Source organism: Lissotriton helveticus, chromosome 6 (assembly GCF_964261635.1).
Source record: "Lissotriton helveticus chromosome 6, aLisHel1.1, whole genome shotgun sequence".
Lineage (NCBI taxonomy): Eukaryota > Metazoa > Chordata > Amphibia > Caudata > Salamandridae > Lissotriton > Lissotriton helveticus.
In genome coordinates, this window is record NC_136067.1 from 200,538,129 (window position 1) to 200,555,054 (window position 16,926).

The window sequence follows — 16,926 nt, forward strand, 5'->3', positions numbered from 1 at the left end:
AGACCACCATGCCTGTGTCTTCATAGCCAATGAACAACGCTTATTTAGTAAGATAATAAGTGCCAGGGCACAAACCAGGAGGCCATTGCAAGTTGCAACCATCCCCTTCACCCCTCTCAACCCTGCCAATGAAAGTACCAAAGCAATTACTAACCATCTCTCTCACCTGCTAGTGCGAGAGTTCAGATTATTCCATATCCCCAAACCTGAAGGAATGTCTGGGGAGGCAGGTATTAGTAATGTTTTATGTGTATTGTATTCAAAAACAATTGTTATTCTGCTCATCTCTAAATTAGAAGAGCAGTGCCACCATGTGGAAGACTGTCATAAATACAGTGTTGACAATTAAGTGCCAGTGCGGAGCACCCAAACCAATTAAGTGCCTGTTCCAAGCACCGGGAAACCACCGGCTCAGATTAAGCACTGCAAATAGGAAACATTTTATTCAAAGCAGCTCATGTTCCTTAAAGGAACCGGTGCTGCTTAAAAAATGTTTTTCCTGCTTGTAAATATATGGGGACCTGCAGGCAGGGCGCCATCAACCACAGAATCCTCGAGGCCGTCTGGCACAATTCCCAAATGGAAAGCTGTCCGGCACTGCTCAAGGGTTACGACTTCCTTTAAGGTCTTTTGAAGTTGATATTATGACAAGCATTAATTTATTCTTGTTTTTATTAAATTACAGCAAATTCATGCTCATATCAAGATAAGTACAGCAACTGCAAAACATTCACAAATTGGGATGGAACTTGTACAGGAGACGACTTGAGGCGTGACTGTCCTGCCACCTGCACGTGCCGCGCCAGTGATATCAAATAAGTTATTACCACGCAATGACAGTCTTCTGTGCTTGGGCAGAGGCGAATATGTCTACATGTCGTGAACTGCCATCTTGGGTGCATCGAAAGCGTACATACGACATGCTTGTTATGCTGTGTCCTGCTGTGGTGTTTCAACTCAAATTACTCTTGACATGCTGGCCCGGCTGAAAAGAGGAGCAGCTTTGTCCCCCTGCATTTAAATGGCATGTTTAATTCCTGAAGAGACAGACCAATTGCATTTAACCTTTAGATGTATTTATTTATTTATTCGTCCTGCTGAATATGAATCGATCACACTGGGGCCATTGTGCAGCCACGACCATTGTTGCTGGTACAAGGATTTATACCATTCATGAATATATTTTTTGGAATTATGTGGACAATACTTTAACGGCCCTGTTTTGATTGACAGGTTTATTATTTATTTATTATGTTGTACTTTGTATAGTATGTCAACTTGCTCATTCATGTCTTTACATTGTGTTGTCTGTTCTGCTTTTCAGTACTTAGAACTTGTATTTTAGACCTTATTTTACTCTATAGATGCATTTAAATACAAACACATGCAGTATTTGGGCAGCTTATGGTATATGTCTGGCGTTATTTTAAATGTTTTCTTTCCCGTGGTAATGAATGTTTATCCTTTTCCATCTCCAGTACTGGCTTTTCAGGTACTGGAAAGGTTTGGTGGAAAAACTGGCGTGTGTATTTCAAAATGTATGCAAAGTGCTGATCTTTAGAGCCAGGGTTTTTATTCTAAGCAGTTAGGAATGACATGGTCGATAGGTGAATGCTGAATGCCTAGCAAGACTACCTATTTTGAGCACAATACATAAGCATGTTGATGAATAGGATGTGAATTGCCGAAAGTTTGTATGACCAACCTTACTTCATTATTGCCTGGGTTGTTTAACAGAATCTTTGGACTGGTAAAAAATAAAAATGCAAAACTATCACAAATTGTATTTTAACAAGAGTAAAATACAGAATGCAAAAAATGTTCATATTTTTTTGTAAATATATTTATGGGTCGAGTATATTTTAAGAATTGCCCATGTTGGCAACTGTCCACTGAATGATGTTAGGAAACATGGTTAAACAAGCATTGGCACAGCCCATATGTCTCGCCTTTGGGAACTAGTGACTTTACCAATGATGAGTCGCTTCATTGGTGTGCGTCTGCAAAATGATGTGTGATGCTATTTTTAGTGTTGTGCCGAGGGGGTGATAAGCAACAGGTAAGGAGAAGGGGGGCATGGGTGGGTGTGGGGAAAGCACCTTGGGGGGGTGTTAGAAATGGGATCCCTGGTTGGCCGAGGCTTGGGCCAAGGCCAGGCAGAAATCACCATTTCTAGTTAGGGTAGGGAAGTCACCCCCCAAGACAACCCCTGCTCACCCCCTTGGTAGCTTGGCACGAGCAGTCAGGCCTATCTCGGAGGTCATGTGTAAAGCATTTGCGCACGCACCCCCAGCAACAACCTCCCGGGCCCCCCCCACAAAAGGACTCCACACCAGATATATATGAAAATAGCGTTTGTATTGAAGAACACACTTAGACAGGAATACTTAACTTACAAGGTGCCAGGGGCACGGGCAGGGTTTACAAGGGAAAATATACAGGACAGGGCCATGGGGCCACTGCCAGGGATATGCACATGATGGAGTTGGCATTTCGAACATACAACAACTGGGAGGTTCCTCGAACTAGGACTAGAACACATAATCACCAGGAGCTTAGCATTAGAATACGTCACGCCCCGGGGTTCCATAGGACTAGCAATAGAACTCACTCTAACCAGTATCAACATACATGAGGCAAGGTTATACAGGAAGGAAGGAATGGCACGGTACATAACACCACAGACGTACCTGTAGGAAGGAAACACAGAATAACTCTCAAGAAGCAAAGTTAACGTTAGCCAATACTTTAAACGGGCCAGCTGGCCTCCTGGGGCTAGGACGCCCAGAGTCTCAATGTTCAGGACAGGCTGTACGCAGCCCAGCGCACACCTACACGTAGCAGCTGCCCACGAAGTGCTGGGCAGCTGGGGACCAAGGATGGGGCCAACACGTGGGAGCCTCACAGACTCAGAACAATGGGCTAGGGTGGAGCCTCTCAGGCTCATGAGGAATGCGCCAAATGGGGGAGCCTCTCTGGGCTCGAGAAGCAAGGGCCACGTGGGAGCCATCTCGTGGCTCGAGGACAAAATGGTGGGCGGAGCCTTGCCGGCTCATAGGGACAGGGGCCAAAGGTGGAGCCTCTCGGGGCTCAGGGGTTGAAATACAGATGGAGCCTCTCGGGGCTCGGGACACGTGGGAGCCTTCTCGTGGCTCGAGAACAAAACTGCGGGCAGGCGGGGCCCCCCTCGGGGGACCCGGCATCACTGGGGGCCCCACGGGCCATGAGGGAGCCTCTCGGGGCTCAGGGGTCAAGCTACGGGCAGGCGGGGCCCCCCTCGGGGGACCCGGCATCACTGGGGGCCCCGGGGGCCTCTAAACACATTTGAGCTCGCGCTGGAGGGGAGGGGCGGCCACCGGCAATGTGGCCCGATGCCCCGCCTCCCCTCCTGCATCACTCACCGGCTGTTAGACGCGCCGGTCTCTCCTCGCTCTCCGGGGCTCCCTCTCGCTCCTGGGGGCCCCGGGGGGGAAGCGGCCATTCTTCTGGGGTGACGCAGGGGCGCGGAGTAGGCTCCCGCAGCCCCCTGCATGTCTCAGCTCTCTCCGTCCCTCACTGCAGCTCCCCGGGCCGCCGGCCAATCAGAGCGCGGCCCGGGGAGACGTCATCAGCCCAGCCCGGGCCGCCAGCCACTCAGAGCGCGGCCCGGGGGAGGGCCTCACGAAGGGTCCCGGGCTGCGGCGGTGAATACAGGGGAAATTGACGAGGGCCAGGATCCCTCGATTAGGGCAGCAATGACGGGGGCAAGCGAGGTAGGCACTCGCTGGGGGCTCGGGCCCCCGCACACGAACAGGCCGATGCCGGGTGGGCACCGGCTGGAAGAGTAGAGCGCTCCCAGCGCTGGGGGGCAGAAAGACAGCGCCTCGAGGTGCTAAGACAGCAGGAAAGCGCTCCCAAGCGCTAGAAGCGGGAATGGAGCGCCCCAAGGCGCTAGGATAGCAGGGAAGCGCTCCCAAGCGCTAGGGCCATAGATTTCAGAGACCAAAGGAAGTCCAGGATCCCAGTAGGTCAGGAGCAGGGCAGGGCTCAGGGAGGCAAGCCCTTCCCCTGAGCCCAAGCAGCAGGGCCCTGGCAGGATGCCAGTCAGGACAAGCAGGAAAAGAGAGAGAGAAGAGGGCACACCCTCCTTTTATACAGGAGGTCCCTTTGTCTAAAAAGGGGCAGGCAGGATGAGAACCAGCTAGAACTGGTTATCAGGAATTTCTTGTTACTGGCCAGGCTAGGACACCAGACGCACCCCAGGTGGGTGGAGCCAGCATTGTGGGGGACAGCCCAGACCCATACAGGATACAGGCACAGCCCCTCCCTCACTTCAGCCAATCACGCGCCAGCATGCTTACTGCACACACACACCAATGTCTAGAAGTGGCACTTCTCTTTTAGACACACACACGTCGCATACGTCATCTTACAGCATTCAATCACACGAGTTCATACATACCAGACTCGAGCCTGTACCCCTCACGCACCAGGAACTATCAGGGGCACACCCATTCCCCATGCATTCCTATGGGAGGCCAGTCCTCACCCATGTACACGCACTCAGAGGGGGAATCACCATCCCCAGGTCACACTTATCAAGCAAAACTTCAGGGGTGGGCCGGCCAGAAGGTCCCCGTCCAACAGGGGGCGGGTGACGGGACGAAACCTAGGGATGGGGGTGAGAGGAAGCAGCCTGGGGGGGTGGTGGAAGCAGCACAGATGGCAGGGGTGTGGAGGAGTTTCAATGGTCAAGCGAGAGCAACATGGAGCACTGAGGAGAGCAAACGGAAATTGATAAACACGGAGCACGCTTCGTCAGGGGCAGTAAGCGCTATATAAATACAAATACAATATATACAATACATGGATGAGAAAGCAAAGTGGGGAAGAAACATACAATGACGAGTTCATAATGGAGGGGGCAGGGAGAAGGACATAATGAGCGAGCGCAACACAGTGTTGTGGGGTCATGAGAAGTACACAAGAAGACAGCTGGAAAAACATGCCGGACTGTGTTGCTTTGATTTCACAGTCTTCAGAAAGTCTGCGGTGAGTGGCTACTGGGTGAAACACATGTTGATAGAACCTTAAATGTAACAACAAAATCTTCAAAACCTTTTTGTCTTTACTGTCTTATAAGGAACAAGGGGTCACATCTATCAAGTATTTTTGTCTTTGCAGACAGGCCGATTCACAGAATCGGGCTGTTTGCGAATGCAAGAAAGGTTTTTCCGATGTAGCAACCCCTATTTCGTGATTCGTAACCTGTTATTGAATAATAAAACGGAATTGCGATTCACTATTAGGAAGGGATGTGCCTAGGCCGGGAAACAACCATTACATCGCAACTTTTACAACGCACTACCATTACAACGAAACTTTTACAACGCAGGTATTTACAACGCAGGTATTTACAACGCAGGTGCTATTACAACGCATACCATTACAACGTAAGTACTGGTAAGTATATAATTATATTTAAAATGTTATATGTTTGTTTTTTAAATGGGGTATTTTTTGGGTTAAGGGTCAGTTTTGGGTTTTAGGGTAAAGGGGCATTTTTAGGGTTCAGGGTGAGATTTGGGTTTTTGGGCAAAGGGGTATTTTTAGGGTTCAGGGTCTGTTTTTAGTTATTGGGTAAAGGGGTATTTTTAGGGTACAGGGTCAGTTTTCAGTTTTTGGGTAAAGGGGTATTTTTAGGGTTCAGGGTCAGTTTTCAGTTTTTGGGTAAAGGGTATTTTTAGGGTTCAGGGTCAGTTTTCAGTTTTTGGGTAAAGGGGTATTTTTAGGGTTCAGGGTCAGTTTTCAGTTTTTGGGTAAAGGGGTATTTTTAGGGTTCAGGGTCAGTTTTCAGTTTTTGGGTAAAGGGGTATTTTTAGGGTTCAGGGTCAGTTTTCAGTTTTTGGGTAAAGGGGCATTTTTAGGGTTCAGGGTCAGTTTTGGGTTTTTGGGTAAAGGGGTATTTTTAGGGTTCAGGGTCAGTTTTCAGTTTTTGGGTAAAGGGGCATTTTTAGGGTTCAGGGTCAGTTTTGGGTTTTTGGGTAAAGGGGCATTTTTAGGGTTCAGGGTCAGTTTTGGGTTTTTGGGTAAAGGGGTATTTTTAGGGTTCAGGGTCAGTTTTGGGTTTTTGGGTAAAGGGGGATTTTAAGGGTTTAGGGTCAGTTATGGGTTTTTGGGTAAAGGGGTATTTTTAGGGTTCAGGGTCAGTTTTGGGTTTTTGGGTAAAGGGGTATTTTTAGGGTTCAGAGTCAGTTTTGGGTTTTTGGGTAAAAGGGTACAAGGTAAAAAATAAAGTAAAATTAAATTTAAATTAAATTAATTAAATTAAATTAAATTAAATTAAATTAAATTAAATTAAATTAAATTAAATTAATTAAATTAGAATTATTTACATTTGTAATTTAAATTATATACTTACCTATACTTACGTTGTAATGGCATGCGTTGTAATAGCCCCTGCGTTGTAAATACCTGCGTTGTAATGCCATGCGTTGTAATGGCACCTGCGATGTAAAAGTTGCGTTGTGATGGCATGCGTTGTAAATGCATGCGTTATAACGTCATACATCCGCCTAGGCCGTCCCTTCCTAATACAAATCGCATCTGTATGTATGAATGTTTTGCAACCGAAATGCAGTCGCTAAACATTAACATTTTACCACCCATTCGAAAATGAGAAAGGGTCCCGAAGGCACCCCTTCCCTTTTGTGAATGTCTGTAAAAGCATTTTTTAAGATCAGGCAGTGGTCCCACGGACCACTGCCTGCTCTTGAAAAATGAAAAGAAAACTTTTCATTATTCTTTTTGTAAAGCAGCCTGTTTTCCTTCATGGAAAACAGGCTGCTTTACACAAAAAATAGCTTTATTTAAAAGCAATCACGGACATGGTGGTCTGCTGACCCCAGCAGGCCACGATCCCTATGAATTTTTGTGAATTCTAGGGGGTCACAAATTGCGACCCCTCTCATTTATATTCATGAAGGTGTCCCAATCAATAAAAATAAAATGCATTAAGCAGCCCACAAAGAAGTTTCAAAAGGCCATTTAAAGATTGTTTATGCGCGGGAAGGGTTAATCTTCCCCTCAATGCAGACACCCTTGTACTATGGAGAGAGGGTGCCTGAGTTGGTGCTAGGCTGCTAAATTTAGCTCCAGCGCAGGGGACAACGGAGGGCAGCATCATGTTGTTGTAAATAAGGTGCAGCCCTGCATTTCAGAAGTGGCGCAGCGTGGCGTTAAGACAACTAAGCTAAGGCCACGCTCTGCCACTTCTCTAGTAAATATGCCCCTCAACTTCTTCAGCTTCTATTCATAGGTACATAGTTGAAATTCCTCAGGAATTAAAAAAAAACATTATGCCTGTTGCAAAAGAAGAATGTCTACAGAGGGAAAGGTACTTAGGAGCAGAGGGGATTAAGATCGTCGCCCAAACCTGCCTAAAGAAACATGGCTCTCACCTTTCATCCGAACAGGAACTGACAAGCTTTCAAACAGCATTCCCAACCACCAGATCAGCCGTACTTGAGAGGGGGAAGGGGTACTACAGAATGCTGACTAGAGTTTATTGATAGAGGTCTAAGGTCAATGGGTGAAGCACATTCAAACAAGAAACAAGCATTGGAAATGCAATAGGTCTCGGATTTATTTGAGTTAGAGCTAAAGGCATTGTAAATGGCAATGTCTTTTAGCCATGTGTTATGGAGTGTATGCATGTGGTGTGTAGTGGAATTATGTGGGTTGGATTGGAATTGTAGCAATGGTGGCATGCTGCGCTTTAGATGAATATGTTTAAAAGTAAAGTGCACCCTACTGCGATTGCTATATTAGTTAATTGTGGATGCGTTAACAATTCATGTGTGTGCCTGTAGAAATTGTGCACTGATGGTGTGTGTGCTTGGTGGAAGCGTGCACTGCTGGGTGGAGGTGTGTGCGCCTGGTGGAAGCGTGCACTGATGGTTGGTGGTGTGTGTGCCTGGTAAAAGCGTGCACAGACGGCTGGTGGTGTGTGTGCCTGGTGAAAGCGTGCACTGACAGCTGGTGGTGTGTCCGCCTGGTGAAAGCATGCATTGATGGCTGGTGTTGTGTGTGCCTGGTGAAAGTGTGCACTGATGGCTGGTGGTGTGTGTGTGTTTGGTGAAAGCGTGCACTGACATCTGGTGTTGTGTGCCTGGTGGAAGCCTGCACTGACGGCTGGTGGTGTTTGTGCCCGGTGAAAGCATGCACTGACGGCTGGTGGTGTTTGTGCCCGGTGAAAGCATGCACAGACGGCTGGTGGTGTGTGTGTGTGGTTGTGTGTGTGGTTGCGTGTGTGGTGGTGAGTGTGTGGTGGTGAGTGTGTGGTGGTGAGAGTGTGGTGGTGAGAGTGGTGTGTGTGTGGTGTGTGTGTGTGTGGTGTGTGTGGTGTGTGTGTGGTCTTATGTGTGTGGTTTTATGTGTGTGGTCTTATGTGTGTGGTCTTATGTGTGTGGTCTTATGTGTGTGGTCTTATGTGTGTGTGTGGTCTTATGTGTGTGTGTGTGGTGGATTTAGTTCGAGTGTTCATTCCCTGCACACTCACACACTGCCCCTACACACTCACACACTGCTCACCCTACACACTCACACAATGTTCACCCTGCACACACACACACTGCTCACCCTGCACACTCACACCTGTTCACCCTGCACACTCACACACTGTTCACACTGCTCACTGACACACTGTTCACCCTGCACACTCACACACTGTTCACCGGGCACACTCACACACTGTTCACCCTGCACACTCATACACTGTTCACCCTGCACACTCACACACTGCTCACCCTGTACACTCACACTGCTCCCCCTACACACACACACTGCTCACCCTATATGCTCTCATACTGCTCACCCTGCACACTCACACACTGCTCACCCTATACACTCACACACTGCTCACCCTCCACACTCACACACTGCTCACCCTACACGTTCACACAATGTTCACCCTGCACGCTCACACACTGTTAACCCTGCATACTCACACACTGCTCACCCTGCATGCTCACACACTGCTCACCCTGCACACTCACACACTGCTCACCCTACACACTCACACACTGCTCACCCTACGTAATGCGAAAAGACCTAGCTCTGCCCTTTGGCCTGTGTTGTAATCGTACAGTACGTTGTGAGTAGTTGCGCTTGATTGGTTGGGGCATCCCCTCCTTGCTGCTCCCCTCACAGAGGGCCGGCTACCTCAATGAAGCTCACAAGACACGTGTTAAGCTGTTCTTTGTTTTAGCTCCTGTGTGTCAGTGCATCGTGTAAGCACACAAGCATATCCTGCTCTCTCTGGAACACTCACACTTCTGAGTCACTCTCACTCTGCAGTCACTCTGCAGTCACTCTGTAGTCACTCTGCAGTCACTCTGCAGTCACTCTAACTCTGCACTCTCACTCTGCAGTCACTTTCAATCTGCAGTCACTCTCACTCTGCAGTCACTCTGCAGTCACTCTGCAGTCACTCTCACTGCAGTCACTCTGCAGTCACTCTCACTCTGCAGTCACTGTCACTCAGCAGTCACTCTGCAGTCACTGCAGTCACTATGCAGTCACTCTCTGTTAGACGGACCGGGAGGGTCGGCCGAGGATACGGGGAGAGGTCTCCGGGGAGAGCCGTCTCCAGTGAATCGTACAGACAAGTAACTTCCCCCCCACAGACGGACACCACACAATGATAAAGTTCAACGATACTTTATAGACAATTCTTCAAGTACGGTAGAATGGTACAAGGAGGTCTGGACTCAGGGGTCCCCTCTATTCTGGTCTCTGGTTGGGAAAAGGGTAGCGGGACAGTCTTGTTACCAAAAAGATGGAAAATAGCTCTCAATCCTCGAGCTCGGTGGCGTAGATGAACGGGCCGCGGCGGAGCCAGCAGGTCCCGAGATGGATGAAGGAAGACGACGGTCCGCGGCAGAGCCAGCAGGTCCCGATGAAGGTGGTGGTTACAAACGGTCCGCGGCCACGCCAGCAGGTCCCGACGATGATGAAGGATAGGGTGGTTCCCAAAGCCGCGGCAGCGCCAGCAGGCAAGACGAGGGTGCACAAGACAGAGCTACGGCAGCGCCAGTAGTCCGTCAAGGATGAGTTCTTCTTTGCGTCTCTCGACTCCAAGATACAACTCCCGTCCTGCTCTGGAGCTGCCCCAGTTATAGGGCTGGTGTGCTTTGATGTCCGGACCCTCGCACTTGGAGGTCGGGAGGTCCGGGATGAGGGGGTTCAGACACCCAGCAGGGGGGTGGAGCCAGCGCCCGGGGAGGCGATGGGCGAGCGGCACTTGGCGGGGGAGAGCCATCGACACCTCCTGCTCCCATTGACTGACCAAGTAGCCCGCTCACCTCCTGGGTGGATGTTGGTGCCGGGATGTCTGAGGCCTGGCCAGGCCCAGGGTTGAGGTCGATCGGGGGCCAGGCGGCCTCGTGGTGGAGTGTCCAAGATGGCGCCCAGGATGGGCGCGCAGGCCGGTAGTGGGTCGGCCTACGCGGTCAACAGGTTCGAGTGTAGGGGTCCCTGCGGGGACGGTGGACGTGCAATGGTGGTGTGTGGTACTTGCGTGGCTGGTTCGGGCCTGGTTGGGCCGGGGGAGAGCGGCCCTTCATGTGGCCTGTCCAACATGCGTCCCCCCCAGCTGAAGGCGGGGAGAGTTACCCATTCTCTTGGGGACTCTTCTCGTCGAGGCGGAAGAACCGGGACAGGCCATCTGCGTTGGCGTGATCGGGCCCAGGCCGATGTTCAACTGTGAAGTCCATCCCTTGTAGGGAGATGGACCAGCGTAGTAACTTCGGGTTTTCCCCCCGCATCTGCATCAGCCACTGCAGGGGTCGGTGGTCGGTCTGTACCCGAAAGGGTGTGCCAAAAAGGTAGGGCCGGAGCTTCTTGAGGGCCCATACCACCGCGAAGGCCTCCCTCTCTATGGTGCTCCAGCGTTGTTCCCGTGGTAGGAGTCGCCGGCTGATGAAGGCCACCGGCTGGTCATGGCCTTCGGTGTTCACTTGGGACAGGACTGCCCCAATGCCATGGTCGGAGGCATCCGTCTGGACGATGAACTCCCGGCTGTAGTCGGGGGCCTGGAGCACAGGGGTGGAGCACATGGCGGCTTTCAATTGTTCAAATGCAGCTTGACACTCTGGGGTCCAGTTGACTTTCTGGGGCTGATTTTTTGACGTGAGCTCTGTGAGGGGCCTCACGATAGTACCATAGTCTTTCACGAACCTTCGGTAATAGCCCGTGAGGCCCAGGAAGGCTCGTACCTCGGTCTGGGTAGTGGGGGGCTGCCAGGACTGGATGGCGGCAATTTTTAGCTGCAGAGGGGCCACCAGGCCGCTTCCCACCTGGTGCCCGAGGTAGGTTACAGACCCTTGCCCAATTTGACATTTGCTGGCCTTGATCGTGAGGCCAGCTTGCTGAAGGGCGTGCAGTACTGCTCGGAGGTGGTGGAGGTGCTCGGACCACTGGTTGCTGTATACAGCGATGTCGTCTAAGTAGGCGGCGCTGAATCCTTCGAGCCCCGCCAGGACCTGATTGACGAGCCGTTGGAACGTTGCTGGGGCATTCTTCATGCCGAAGGGCATGACTGTGAAATGGTAATGGCCATCGGGCGTGGAAAAGGCAGAACGTTCTTGTGCCCGGGGTGTGAGGCCGATTTGCCAGTAGCCCGCCGTCAGGTCGAAGATACTGAGGTAGCGGGCAGCTCCCATGCGTCGATTAGCTCATCTGCCCGGGGGATGGGATGTGCGTCTGTCCTGGTGACCGCATTCAAGCCCCGGTAGTCGACGCAGAACCGGAGTTCTGGTGTGGTGCCGGGGGCAGCTGCTTTGGGGACCAGTACTACAGGGCTGGCCCAGGGGCTGTCTGAGGGCTCGATGACCCCGAGCGTGAGCATTTTGGCTACTTCCTCCTGGACGCAGGCCCGTACCCGATCTGGCACGCGGTAGGCCCGGTGGCGGATAGGGGGGCTGTCCCCCGTGTCCACATCGTGCGTACACCAGGAAGTGACACCTGGGGTGAGGGAGAACAGGCTGGCGAATTGTGACAGGAGAACTTGGCACTCCTGGTGTTGCTCTCGGGTGAGGGCCTCTGAGAGTCGGACCCCATCTACGGAACCGTCTTTCTCCCGCGTTCGTAGGAGGTCCGGGAGGGGCTCGGAGTCCTCTTCAGCCCCATTGTCTGTGGCCATCAGGAGGCTGAGTTCTGTCCGTACAAAGTGCGGTTTCAGTCTGTTAGCGTGGAGGACCCGGAGGGGGTTCCGGGAAGATTCCAAGTCGATGAGATAGGTAGCCGGACCCTTGCGCTCGACCACTTTGAAGGGCCCTGTCCACTTGTCTTGTAGGGCGCAGGGTTCGGTGGGGGACATCACCCATACCTGTTGCCCAGGTTCAAATTCGATGGAGGAGGCATTCCGGTCATACCACCTTTTCATGTCCTCCTGACTGGCCTCTAGGTTGGCTTTTGCTAGTTCTCGGAATCGCCGGGTCTGGTTGCGGAGTGTTAGGAGGTAGCGGAAAACATCTGGTGGGTTCTTTAGAGGGGGCATCTCCCAGCCTTCCTTAACTAGGCTGAGCGGCCCGCGCACGGGGTGTCCATATAGCAGTTCAAATGGGCTGAAGCCCAGGGACTTCTGGGGAACCTCTCGATATGCGAAGAGAAGGCACGGCAACAGTACATCCCACTGGCGACGGAGGGGCTCTTCCAACCCCCCGATCATCCCTTTGAGCGTGCGGTTGAACCGCTCAACGAGTCCGTTTCCTTGAGGGTGATAGGGGGTCGTGAACCGGTAGGTAACCCCGCACTGTTGCCAGAGAGATTTCATATATTTCGAAATAAAGTTCGTGCCTCTGTCACTGACGACCTCCCGGGGGAAGCCCACCCGGGAGAAGATCCCCATCAGAGCCCGGCCGACTACCGGGGCTGTCACAGTCCGCAGGGGAACAGCCTCCGGGTAGCGGGTGGCGTGGTCCACTAGCACCAGGATGAATCGATGGCCTTGTTTTGTGCGCGGGTCCAGGGGCCCTACGATATCGATTCCGACCCTCTCGAACGGGGTGGTGACCACGGGAAAAGGTTGCAGGGGGGCTTTCAGTTTGCGGCCGCTCTTCCCACTGGCTTGGCACGTGGGGCAAGATCGGCAATGCTGGTGTACATTGTCCCTCATTTTGGGCCAGAAGAAGTGGGTCACCAGGCGGCTATAGGTTTTGTCTTGACCCAAGTGTCCTGCCAGGGGGACATCGTGGGCCAGGTTTAGCAGAAAGTCTCTAAAACGGAGGGGTACCACTAGGACTCGGCTGGCCCCCAGCTCCGCGATTCTTTGCTCACTGTACAGCAGATCATTGTCCCAGTAGACCCAGTGAGTTCCGGAGGTATCCCCTGCGCTTTGGGCTAGCGCTTGCTGGCGGAGTCCCTCGAGGGAGGGACAGGTCTTTTGTTCTTGGCGAAATTGTTCTTGCGTGGGCCCCCCCTCTTGAGGCCACTGGTCGAGGTTAGCGAGGTCTGGAGGTTGAGCTGGTTCGGGGGGGACGTCACGGTCGGTGGTTTCGGCGGGGGCGACCGGAGGCGGTGGCGCCGGCCATTCGAGTTCCTCTGGGCGGGTGTTGGCACGGGCGGTCATGGACCGGGTGGTGACGCACGCCCAGTCCGGGACGCCCAGCATCCCCAGGTGCTCCTTTCGTTCGACTGCTGCCCATGGAGAGCTTTCCAGGTCATTACCCAGGAGGCAGTCTACGGGGGCATCATCTCGGACCGTCACCTTCAACATGCCGGAGACCCCTCCCCATTCGAAGGGGACGCAGGCCATCCGACACAGACTTTCTGAGTTATCGGCTGAACGTACAGGGCAGAGAATGTTTGGTAAGTATTGTTCGGGGGTCACCAGGTGACAGCGGACGGCTGTTACACTGGCCCCAGTGTCACGAAGGGCTTCAGCCCGGCGTCCATTGATGCCCACCCATTGGCTGTACTTCTGGGTATTAGCGGGTAGGGGGACCCGCGGGACCATGTCTCTCCCCCCTAGGCAGGCGAGAGCCATGGCGGCTGGCTCCCATTCTTGGTGTTCCTGTTCATATTCTTCTTGTTCCTCTGAGATCCGTTCCTCCCCCAGAGCAGCAGCGGCTACTTGGCGGGGTCTTGGGCTCTGGTACTGGGGGCAGTTTGGGTCGTTTGCATAGTGTCCGACTCGTTGACATCGATGGCAGGTAACATTGGCTCGATGTCCCGGTCGCGCTGGGGTGCTGCCCCGGTTGGCCGGGGGGGTGGGGCTGGTAGTGGGGGTGACCGGAGCGTTGCTTCTTCCGCGTCCTTGGCCTCCACCTCCTCGGGGACGGTGCTGACCATTGTTGTTCCGGTTCTGTTCGGAGGACCCATTTCGACTCACTCTGGTGATCTCCCACCGGTCTGCTTCGGCTGCGAGCTGCCGGGGATCCGTTAACTTGCTGTCGAGGAGGTGCTGGCGAAGTTCAATGAAGCAATTGTTCGACAGATGCTCCCATACCATAAGATTGAACAGTTGTTCGTAGGTTGTGACCTTGCTTCCTTTGATCCAGCCCTCGAAGGCTCGGCTAAAGTAATTGACATAGTCCACCCAAGTTGTACCTGGGATGCGGGTGCAGTCTCGGAACCTCTGACGGTACATCTCGGGTGTGAGGCCATAGCGGGTGAGGAGTGCAGCTTTCATATGGTCATAGGAGGTCATCTGCTGGTCCGGGAGTTGCAGCAGGGCGTCGCGGCCCTCATTGAGGAATCTCCCCCACAGACCGGCCCCCCAATCGCTTCTATCGATCCGGTGTGCAGTCATAGCGATTTCATAGGCCTTAAACCATTGCTGGATGTCGTCCTCTCGGAAGTATTCTCGAACGACATCCTTGGGGATGTGTACCTTCTTCTCTGTTGCCCCTGGAGTGTGGGGTTGCTCGGGCACCCCTGTTTCTTTATTCTGTTTGCGTAGGTCGATTTCAGCTAATTTCCGCTCATGTTCATATGCCAGTTTCTTTTCCTCGAGCTCCCTTTGTCTCTGTTTCTCCTCTCTTTCTTCTCGGAGACGCAGGTGCTCTAAGTTGATTTTCTGTTCGGCCAACTTTAGTTCAACGTCCATTTTGAGCCGGGCCATTTCCAGCTCGTGTAGTCGGGTTCTTTCTCGTTCCTGGATCTCGTCTGGCGAGAGACCCGTTCTTCGTTCTTCAGGGGCCATGGGGGTTTGTGCTGCGATGTCTTGATCGGGGGTTCCGGCAGCCCCGGTTTCTGCCCAAGATTCCAGGGCCTGCTTAAAGTCATCTTTGGTATTTAGTCCGGTGGTAGCGATACCTAATTCGATACAGAACTGTTTAAGTTCACGATGGCTGTACTCGCCCAATTTCTCCATCTGGAATTTCTCCGTTGATCCGCTGTCTTTAGTTGACATCGTGATTCGCCGTGGGGTGAGCTACTCTCTGTACGGTTTATGCGGTGATTCGGATCCCGTCGCTGGCCACCAATGTTAGACGGACCGGGAGGGTCGGCCGAGGATACGGGGAGAGGTCTCCGGGGAGAGCCGTCTCCAGTGAATCGTACAGACAAGTAACTTCCCCCCCACAGACGGACACCACACAATGATAAAGTTCAACGATACTTTATAGACAATTCTTCAAGTACGGTAGAATGGTACAAGGAGGTCTGGACTCAGGGGTCCCCTCTATTCTGGTCTCTGGTTGGGAAAAGGGTAGCGGGACAGTCTTGTTACCAAAAAGATGGAAAATAGCTCTCAATCCTCGAGCTCGGTGGCGTAGATGAACGGGCCGCGGCGGAGCCAGCAGGTCCCGAGATGGATGAAGGAAGACGACGGTCCGCGGCAGAGCCAGCAGGTCCCGATGAAGGTGGTGGTTACAAACGGTCCGCGGCCACGCCAGCAGGTCCCGACGATGATGAAGGATAGGGTGGTTCCCAAAGCCGCGGCAGCGCCAGCAGGCAAGACGAGGGTGCACAAGACAGAGCTACGGCAGCGCCAGTAGTCCGTCAAGGATGAGTTCTTCTTTGCGTCTCTCGACTCCAAGATACAACTCCCGTCCTGCTCTGGAGCTGCCCCAGTTATAGGGCTGGTGTGCTTTGATGTCCGGACCCTCGCACTTGGAGGTCGGGAGGTCCGGGATGAGGGGGTTCAGACACCCAGCAGGGGGGTGGAGCCAGCGCCCGGGGAGGCGATGGGCGAGCGGCACTTGGCGGGGGAGAGCCATCGACACCTCCTGCTCCCATTGACTGACCAAGTAGCCCGCTCACCTCCTGGGTGGATGTTGGTGCCGGGATGTCTGAGGCCTGGCCAGGCCCAGGGTTGAGGTCGATCGGGGGCCAGGCGGCCTCGTGGTGGAGTGTCCAAGATGGCGCCCAGGATGGGCGCGCAGGCCGGTAGTGGGTCGGCCTACGCGGTCAACAGGTTCGAGTGTAGGGGTCCCTGCGGGGACGGTGGACGTGCAATGGTGGTGTGTGGTACTTGCGTGGCTGGTTCGGGCCTGGTTGGGCCGGGGGAGAGCGGCCCTTCATGTGGCCTGTCCAACACTCTCACTCTGCAGTCACTCTGCAGTCACTCTCACTCTGCAGTCACTCTCACTCTGCAGGCACTCTCACTCTGCAGTCACACTCACTCTGCAGTCACACTCACTATGCAGTCACATTCACTCTGCACCCACACTCACTCTGCACTTACTCTTCACTCATTCTGCACTCACTCTGCACTCACACTCACTCTGTACTCACTCTGCACGCACTCTGCACGCACTCACACTCTGCACTCACACTCTGCACTCACACTCTGCACTCACACTCTGTGCACTCACTCTGCACTCACACTGTACTCACTCTCACTCTGCACTCACTCTCACTCTGCACTCACTCTGTAGTCTCTCTGCATTCACTCTGCACTCAATCTGTAGTCACTCTCACTCTGCACTCATTCTGCACTCA

At 52.9% G+C, this 16,926-nt stretch overlaps 1 protein-coding gene across 1 annotated transcript in view; it reads left to right on the forward strand.

Annotated features, from left to right (window-relative positions):
- LOC144761289 (cysteine-rich venom protein-like) overlaps positions 1 to 819 on the forward strand; it is an 81,304-nt gene extending 80,485 nt beyond the window's left edge. The window contains exon 9 of the mRNA XM_078646740.1: positions 686 to 819. Within this exon, the coding sequence (XP_078502866.1) occupies positions 686 to 819 (134 nt within the window). The remainder of the gene's footprint in view (positions 1 to 685) is intronic.
- The last annotated feature ends 16,107 nt before the right edge of the window (positions 820 to 16,926 follow it).